This window comes from Coptis chinensis, chromosome 3, assembly GCF_015680905.1.
Source record: "Coptis chinensis isolate HL-2020 chromosome 3, ASM1568090v1, whole genome shotgun sequence".
Classification (NCBI taxonomy): domain Eukaryota; kingdom Viridiplantae; phylum Streptophyta; class Magnoliopsida; order Ranunculales; family Ranunculaceae; genus Coptis; species Coptis chinensis.
The window spans coordinates 63,063,479-63,073,239 of NC_141458.1; the positions used below are offsets into that span (position 1 = coordinate 63,063,479).

Below are 9,761 nucleotides of genomic sequence, written 5' to 3' on the forward strand. Positions count from 1 at the left end.
ATTATTATGTTTATATCCTATTTCCATCTGTTGTTGACCGTTAGTTGTCTCAATTGACCATGGTCAAACTATTTAATCTTCTACTATTTTCTCAAATGGCCAAAATGCCCTTAGTGCATGCTTATCACGCGACTTGAAATTGGGTAAAAGTAAGACCAAACCCTAATTTACTAATTCTAACAACTTTGACATGCACTAAATTTCAAGTCGTGGAGTTAAAATTGATAAATTTGTGGCTAAAACCAGACTTAAAATTGATAATAAAATTTTATTATCGTGACTAAACCCAGTGAGCTAACTTACAAATTATATTTTAGGGATAAAGATTTCCAACTGCCCATTTTCCACTTACCCGTAGTACACAGGTGTGTAAGACCAGATTCTTACCTATCAAACAATCCGTTTGATAAACTTCCTTGCACATCAGAAATTCGAATGACATGAAGAGTTGGGGATTCAATAATAAAAAACAATACAACAACACAAAAAAGCATGTCCAACTTCCCTGTTGCTATGTTGATATGATACAAGTATATAAATTTAATAAGACCAAAAAATAAGATAGCTTGGGCAATCTCGTAAGATTATTAGAATGACAAGAAGAAAAAGAAGCAAGCCAAGAAAGAGATGATGAACCAATGGAAACAACCATTTACAAGTGATAAACAAACTACAACTTTAACGACATACCCGATTTTGGTCTTAAAACAAGATTAACACTAGCTAATTGACACTGTTGATGGAGTGTTGGACAAAAGGCGAAGGGTCACACTTTAAAACCATACTAGTCTTTGGGCACGCGGCGTTGCGCGATTTTGTTATTTTATTTAGCCATTCATAGAAATTTCGGATTAATGCAACTGATTGTTATTTATTTATTTATTTTTATTTTTATTTTATGCTCAAAATTCAATAGATTTTATTTAGCCTAAATTTCATATTAAAAAAGTAAAATGGAGATGTTTTTATTTATTTATTTATATTTTATGCTCAAAATTCAATAGATTTTATTTTGCATAAATTTCTGATTATAAAGTAAAATGAAGATGGGATTGTCATACACCTATTTTTTTATAAAAAAAAATCCTACTTCCATGTTAAGAAAATGTTAGAATTTCAGTTTTAGGATTTCCTCTTACTATAATTGGGTAAATTAGGGTTGGGTCCTACTTTTACCTAATTTCAAGTAGCGTGACAAGCACGCTCTAAGGGTATTATGGCCATTTGAGAAAATCGAACAGGATTAAACAGAGTGACCATAGTCAAGTGAGACAACTAACGGTCAACAGATGGAAATAGGATATAAACCTAATAATCAATAATTTTAGGACAAACACCTAAATACCACATAAAAAGTAAGACTAAAACCTAAATAACCCTATATTCCACGTTGATACTGATAAGCTTAGCCAGGTAGTCTCTTAGTCATGGTGCAGCACTGCAATCTCTCGTGCTATTAGTTCTTCATTCACAATCAATATTATTCCAATACCGACACACCGAAGGTGTTGAGAACCACATACACGCAAGATTGTTTTCCTAATCATCAAACATGTACACGTTAATGGCATTATCAACCAGTTGATTACAGGTGATTATGATATATTGCCAGTTGGAATGTGAGCAAAAAAAAAAAACGTAGATCTCTTGGGTCTTGATTCACATCATATCACACTCATCGCTAGTCGCCTTCATACATTTAAAAGCTAATTCTTGTATCCATTGGTCTTGTTTTTAAGGGACTGATTCACTAAAAATAGGGTTGAGTTTGTTCAAAAAATAGAATAAACAAAGCTCCTGATTGCCTAATAAACAGAATACAATTTAGCAAAACACACTAATAAAACAATTATTTGATGACATGTTTCTATCATTCAAGGTAAATTGAATTCAATTTCTTTGTCATTACTCATCAGCCTGATCAAGTGAAGCTATTTAGTAACGAATAGAGACATATTACCACAAAGTTATTCCGTATTTCTAGTTGATATAGATTTTTTTTTTCTTTCCATTTAAGCCAAATACCATTAACAGCAATAATTTTGTGAACAGTTTACTCTCTTTTCTTTTGTTAGTTCTCTTGTAAGTGAAAGTTCCAACTAACTTTTGAAAAATAAGTTATTGGCCGAAACTTGTGGGTGTTTAATTGTTTATGGCAGTTGACATGGAGTTTAAACGTACTGTTAAGTAAAACTAGACAATGTGTATATTTTCGGGAAGTATTTTACGCTTATCAGGGTCGAGGAGAAATGAATACGAAACTATCAGTACAATCATTGGCTAAGACCCACTTAGCTAACTACTAGGCCACAGGCCCAGAGTATGGTCGAGCACCCACACAGAAGGAAACCGTTAAAATAGTTGGTTCAAATTACAAGTTTACAACCAATGCTTATCAGAAAATCAGGAGGCCAGGGCATGGAATGATTTCTTTCAATGGTAAAGACTAAAGAGGCGTGAGAATGCTGTGACTCCTGCGAGCATTTCAAAGCGTGTGTGTGCAGCTGGTGCGCGAAATAAAGAGGGAGTACTTTAGAAGGAAATGGTGCGAAGAGTGCAACCCAAGTTATTAGATGAAACAAGACTTGGATGCTCAACCTTTTCTAAATGCTGAGATATAACAATGCCAATGGGACCTTTGTAGTCTGTAATCTGCAGAGAGCTTTTCAATCAGAAGGCATCCGAAAAGAGTAAAATTCAAGTTAAATTAAACTAGGTTCAAACCAAGCCATCTTTCATGTATCATGTTTGTTTTTCTTAATATCATTTATTTTCTTCTTTTTTTTATCTTTTTTTTTTCTTTGAACATTTACAAGTAGCATTTTAACTTCGGAACATATGCGGATGCATAGTCATGTAGACACGTTCTAAATTAGATAAGTTTTGGACTTTTGAGTTTTGAGACTTCAATCAGGTGGAGCCGCTCCAAACATTGGGATTGACAAACATACCTGAAAATAATTTTCTAAAAAGTATTCCAATTAAGATGCCCCAACACGGAAGATATCGACATAAATAGTTAAACTTATGTCCATAAAAAATCAGAACATATCAAAACTATGTACCCGTGAAATATTAAAAAGTAAAAGATTTCTCGATATTTTCGTTCGTCTTGGTTGTCTAAATGTACCCAAAGCAGAATTTTGTACCGTGATCCACTACTGTATTCTATTGTGAGATATTCCCCAAGCTATATGATTACACGCAACCAACAAAAAGAGTACGGCAAATGCACTGTTCTGATTCAAACTTGAGATCAATTCGATTTCAAAGTAAAGAAGTAAAGTGCCAGATCGTCAGTCTTGCCTGCTATCAAATGGAGCCCACTCCATCGACATCTACTGTGCTTTCTCTATACTCATCATTGACTTAGACTTACACACATACGTGTATATACAGTGTAGTTGTTTAGTATAAAAATACAAGACTTGGTGTATATTTTACTCATTTGGTCTTTTAGCCTCGAGACATGTGTAAAATTCTGAATAAAAGTCTAAAAGTTAGACCCACTTTTTACAGGAGAATCTTCTCTGTCTTCTTTTAACTGCCAGATTAAAAAAAAAAACTTGACGAAAAATCCAACGGTGAGTAGTGTGGGACCAGAAAAAAAAAGAAGAAAAAAGAGAGCATAGCTAAGACAGTGGTTGAAGACTTCAACATCAAGACAGTAAAGAGGAAGAAGGTAAAAGACAGCTCAGCAGTGAAAGCAAAAGGCTCACCTACCAGAAGAAGAAGCAGTATCCATCCCCTTCTCCCTCCTCACGTTCTCTTCTCCCTTTTTTTAAGGATTCTTTCTCACTCCTTCTCTCTTCTTCTTATTTACATACCCGCCTAACCATTTCATACCAAGAAGCATATAGTTTTCTTAGAAGAATCTTATTAGGTGTAGGACTTAGAAGTTTCTTCTTTCGTTCACACATTTTCATCAAGTCTAGTTGCAGTGTTCGTCTAGAGTTTTTAAACACAGGTTTGCACTTCGTCCTGTATGTTTCTTGGATCTTGCAAATATTGTTTCTTTCTAACTGTTGGTTTATTTCTTGTGTATAGGAGGACTTTGAGAAGCTTCAGTTATCTTCCACAATGCATTATTAGTCAACATTTTTGGTCTGCTTCACCTTCAAGTCTTCACCCTCTGTGTCCAATTTAGGATTTTGACCAGTACCCAAACCTTAAAAAAGAGACTACTTTAGCTTCCAGCAGATAACTTTAAGGTTTGCTTCACCACCAGATTATTCAACTTCTTATTTTTGTTTGTTTTTAGTAAATTGTCTTAGGACTTGGGTGTTTATTATCTTCAAATAATAAACTTTTGGAAAAATAACTTTCATCAAATTTGATTGATTTTGTAACCTTCAATTTCTGCTTTTGATTGCTTCAGTTCAAATGTGCTCTACTAAATTCCAGAAATGGCGTTTCTTTTGTCTTTTATGAGAAATGCTCAGAAACAACTCTAGTCGTTGAGTTTTTACATACCACCTAACGAAAATTACATTATTTATGTATATTTATTTTGGAGCTAGCCCATTTAAATTTTGAGTACATTTTAAATTGACAGAATGCCAAAGGAAAATTATGAATTTTTTTCTATGAGGTGGTAATGTGTTATGTTTGCAATTTTTCGAAAGCTTTTAGTCAATCTTACTTATTTTAACACTGTTTGTTTTTTCAAATAAGCAATGTTATATTCGGGTTGCTAGACGGCTAGACCAGCTTATTGGGGCAATCCAATTATACTCCTCTTTTGTTATATAAAGATGTCTTTTGTTATTTAAGTTCGACAGACTAAATTGGGGTTGAAATTTTAGTTTTTCCCAATTAGTGGGCTGGGTATCCATGTCTTTTGTTATTTTTCAAGTACTCAAGCATGATAAAAGATGTCTTTTGTTATTTAAGTTCGACAGACTAGTGATGGTGATGTATTGGGGGTCCAGTGAATTATTTTAGTTTGACCCAGTGATCTAGACAAGCAATTAGTGGGCTGGGTATCATGTGGCATGTTACGCTCACTGAATTTCTTCGTTAATAATGATTTCTTACTCAATCTGTACTCAAGCATGATAACATGCGAGATTGTTGATCTTTTGTCCCCACATTCCTTCAATTATTGTCTTAGTCAATATTTCAAGATTTTTTTTTCCTTCCACTGTTTGGTCAACTATTTTACTAATTCTTCATTATTATTATAATGTAAGTCCAAATCTTTTTGATTTTCGTTAATCTTTGCATCCAAATTAGTCATGGTAACTTTATAAACAAGTCAATGCTAATTCATTCACATCCAAAGCAGCCTACATTTTTTTTTTTCGATAACGTAAAGCAGCCTACATACTAACTAACTAAAGATCAGTAATTTTTTTGTTAACGAAACATTAGATATAAATTCATATCGAATGCATCGTGGCAAGTCCTTGATTATTCTATGCTTCCATTGTGTCAAGTGATTACATTTTATTGGTGGGTTTGCGAGTTGCTACGAATACTCAGAAATTGTTCGCCGTAAATGATAAAATATGTACCCATAATAACAATATGTTCTTAGTTACCAAAGAAAACAATATGTTCTTATGAATAAATGTAAGATTATGTATTTACCACCCTTAACAAATAGAGAACAAATATAAGATTCACCAAATAAACATGACAAATATTGGGGAAATCTTTGTAAATGATTCACTCAAAATCACACACTCTAGATTCTCTCTAGAATAGGAGCCGGGCCTAAAATAAGCTAGGTACATATTTGGCAATGGGCATTGCCATTCAATTTTTCAAACTCATTCATAATCAAGAAAAAAAAAAGAGTAACAGCTAGAAAACAATAACTACAAAAATGCGCCACACGTGAATCACCAACGCGGTGTATTAGCTGTATAGGTAAATATTCAGTTTCAGTCTAAATAGAAAAGCCCGGAACACCATTGCCACCGCCGAAATAAAACAAAGTTAAACAAAGAACGTTCCAGAGTTTTTTTTTGTTTTACTTTTGTTTTATGTCCCAAAAAGTCAAAGTACGCGTTGTATTATCATTTTTATTCATTTTTTCAAAACATTTGTTTCTATCATTTTTATGTGTTTTGATAATTTATATGTCCAGGGTTAAGGAAAGATGAGTAGTACGGAAGAAGGACATGGTTGCATGGATGATAAGGATATGAACTTGGACTTTTGTGGAGACTTATTTGACCATATTGATGATTTGCTTGATTTCCCTGCTGAAGATATTCAAGGTGGTGGTGATATACTTGTTGGTGGGGATTGTGTTGTTTCTCATAATACTAATGGAGGGTTTCATGGTGTTTGGCAATCTCCTCCTGTTGATGCTTGCAGCCCTTTGTTTTCTAACCCCAACAACCATTCTGCTTTTCCCACTGACCTCTCTGTTCCGGTGAGTTTCTGTTTCTCCTTTTTTATTTTCCTTTTCTTTATTTATATATTTCAGCATGCTATGAATATTACTATGAGGCACCAAAAATAAAACTTGAAAATCTTGTTCAAAAAATTCCTATGTTTTATGTTCCAAGGAAATGCCAATATTAAATCTATTTTTTTTTTTTTTTTGTTGAAGTTAATAAGAATTATTAGTTTTGTATTATGAATCCATTATTTCTTCTTATTGTATCAGTGCTATTAATTTTCAAATGTTTAAACATAGTGTCGAACAACAATCGTAATCCAAGTTTGCGCAATTCAATTGGGCAGGGCATTAAGAATTGGATAAGCTGTACTATGATTTTTTTTACAAGTTATAGAAAAGTCTTTACAGCAATAACAAGACTGAGTGGTTTTTTTTAAAAAAAATTGAGATTTAAGTTCCATTCTCTTTATTTTGTTGCATCAGTAATTTCTTGAGAAAATGAAGCAATGTTTACACCATTTTATATGGTGTGTTCGATTTGTGGGACATTTCCAATTGAAAAACTCTTTTAGTAGGTAATAGTGGTTCTATTTCTTCATTGTGAGGGAATCAAACATACCCCTAAGTGATCGTACAATGTTATACACTAAGCATCAACGCAATTAATTACTTGTTTTAATAACCTTCCATGCAATACCTCTTCTTTGATTCACACTATTGTTTACAATTGCTTTGCAAGTTGCACCTCTGAAATTTCTACTCTCATTTCAGGATGAAGACATTGCTCAGCTAGAATGGTTGTCAACTTTTGTGGAGGACTCATTTTCAGCAGGCACTATCACTCTTAATGAAGACTTCGTAAGAACCAACAACAACAACAACAACAACCACCAGAAGAAGCTCAAGAAGAACAATAGCAACATCAATGATGATGACGACAACAACAACAATAATAGTGACATCCATCAATTTCGGACCCCCAGCCCCGTCTCTGTCCTTGAGAGTAGCAGCTCCTCCTCTGGAGGAAGGACAATGCTTATTAGTCCTGAAACTGTTGTCCCTGGCCGAGCTCGAAGTAAACGTCCACGTCCCACCACCTTCAACTCTCGCCCAGTCATTTCACTTGTCTCCCTCACCTCCTCAGTGACTGACCCTACCCCTCCCTCATCTTCTATTGAATTAGTTTCAGAATCTGACAATTTCGCAGAGTCCAATCTGTCAACAAAATTTGCAGAACCTTTTTCTACTGACAAGAAAAAGAGAAAGAAGAAAAAACTGTCACCCAACTCAAGCTCAATAGACCAATCAATGTCGGCACATCCTATGGCTATTAGGAAATGTTTGCACTGTGAGATAACAAAGACTCCTCAGTGGAGGGCAGGTCCTTTGGGGCCAAAGACTCTTTGTAATGCATGTGGTGTTCGCTACAAGTCCGGTCGGCTGTTCCCTGAATATCGGCCTGCAGCAAGCCCAACTTTTGTTCCAAAACTGCATTCCAACTCCCACAAGAAAGTGTTGGAAATGAGGAACAAGACTGACTTTGAGTTATCAAGCGATGAGATGGATGAGCCAGTAACTGAGTTCTTGCCAGGCTTCAGAATTTGGAATGAATACATGTGAATGGACAGGCATACGTCATTAGGCGATGAGCTCTTTTCTCCTTTCATTCGATCTGGCTTTCTTTCAGGTGTTGTGGTTCTTGTGTTATTTGTACAGAGATGGGCCAAAAGAGATAGAAGCAGTAGATGAAAATATTTGTAGCGAGTAGAGAAATGGAAGAAGAGGGACAAAAGGGATAGAGTACTGGAATGCTAGACTTAGAGTTTAGTGCTAGAAACTTTAGAAGTAGGTATTGGATTTTGTATTGTTGGTTAATTCTTTTTGTAGTTGATTTGTTCTTAGGAAATTTGAGATGGTTTTGAAGTTTGATTCTTCATCTCACCTACATTTGGGTGTATTCTTCATTTAATGCTCTGAAAATAGTTTTCAGTTTAAAATAGTTTACAGAGATGTCAGACGGTCTGTTTAGTGCTGCAAGCCCAAGTCTCCAAGTGCGATGTAACCTCTGGAAATATCAATGTTTACATACGGGTTTGCATGGATTACATACAATTTCATTTGGTTTTTCTCAGATTACTAGTACTTAGTAGAGTCTTCACTACCAAGTGTAAAGAAGGGGAATTTTGTTACAGTCCTTTTTTAAAAACTCTGGCACCAAAGTTAACAGTTTTCAGAAGAGCTTCTCAAAAATGTGAGCCATATATTCAGTACGCAGTGGAGGTTTGGAACCTCAAGGCAAAGAAGACTTTATCGCATCAGATCTAAAACCATCTTTTCTATGATAAGTATTTAGTCTGGTTTCAATCTCTTTCCTTTAATCTTTGGTATCTGTTTTCGCATGTGACATCGTGGCGATTTAATTAGATCTTATAATAAGGGTTTATAGTTGGGTGATTAACTCAACTTCTATAGTCATTAGGTGGCTCTCGTATTGGCAATAAAGGTTCTGCAGGAGCTTGTGGAGTGTTAAGCATAGTACAAAATATCCCGATATATCACGATATTTGGAGATATCTATCCATATTTCAGAAAAAAATATATAAATATCACGATATGTTTAGAGATATATACAACTGCAAATATCAGTAATATTTTGATAATATTTATGATATTTGTAATATTTGGGGATATTTTGCGATATTTGGTGATATTTTGTATATATAACAATTTTATTTAATATTTAGCATTATATTTCAAATAAATATAAATAATGTATCATGATATATCAAGAAATATCCACAATATCTACGATATTTGTTGATATTTTGGATATATCTACGATATTTGCATGTGAAACAATATCAAATATCTCTAAAGAGAAAGATATATCCACGATACATATCTAGAAATTGAATATCGATAAATATCCATATCCTAATATTTTGTACTATTGTGTTAAGGAATGTTTGGGCTTCAACATATCCTCCATAAACGAGCCCTCACAAAGAACTCTCAGACACTACCATGGGAAATTAGTTCAATCAACATGGATATTGTGGAGCTCTCTCTATCCCATCCATCTTTCAAACTTCACTGGACGTACTTGCAGAGAAAGGAACCCTTGTAGCTGATGGTTTTGCTAAATTTTGTTTACAACAAGAAAAAACAGTGAATGGTGTACACATTCAACGGTTGCTAGAAAACACTTGCCTGAATCTTTACAAGTTACAAATTGGGGATGTTTTTTCTAGTTTCTATGGTGTATTAGACCACCAGCTAGTATTATATCTAGTTCAGTCCACATTTATATAATTTTTTTCATCTACATTAGCCATGTTAAATAGATGAAATGCAGTTACCGAAGAAATGCATTCATAATTACATTTGAAATTGAAATTTAGACAAA

The 9,761-nt window shown here is 34.2% G+C and overlaps 1 protein-coding gene across 2 annotated transcripts; it reads left to right on the forward strand.

Moving 5' to 3' along the window:
* The first annotated feature begins 3,661 nt into the window (after nucleotides 1-3,661).
* Nucleotides 3,662-8,467, forward strand: LOC147510352 (GATA transcription factor 8-like). Of its 2 annotated transcripts, XM_086602343.1 has the most exons (4): nucleotides 3,662-3,967; nucleotides 4,048-4,211; nucleotides 6,095-6,385; nucleotides 7,127-8,467. In XM_086602343.1, exons 3-4 carry the CDS (start codon nucleotides 6,107-6,109, stop codon nucleotides 7,973-7,975), a joined length of 1,128 nt encoding a protein of 375 aa, XP_086458469.1. In that variant the 5' UTR covers nucleotides 3,662-3,967; nucleotides 4,048-4,211; nucleotides 6,095-6,106; the 3' UTR covers nucleotides 7,976-8,467. The 2 variants fall into 2 exon arrangements, with proteins under 2 accessions (XP_086458469.1, XP_086458471.1); XM_086602345.1 differs by lacking the exons at nucleotides 3,662-3,967; nucleotides 4,048-4,211 and adding an exon at nucleotides 5,811-6,008.
* Nucleotides 8,468-9,761: the final 1,294 nt, after the last annotated feature.

Excerpts from the sequence above, each read along its gene's own strand:
- LOC147510352 (XM_086602343.1), top strand. The coding sequence starts at position 6,107 with ATGAGTAGTACGGAAGAAGGACATGGTTGCATGGATGATAAGGATATG. Across the intron at positions 6,386-7,126 it reads CCACTGACCTCTCTGTTCCG|GATGAAGACATTGCTCAGCT; the intron begins GTGAGTTTCTGT and ends CTCTCATTTCAG.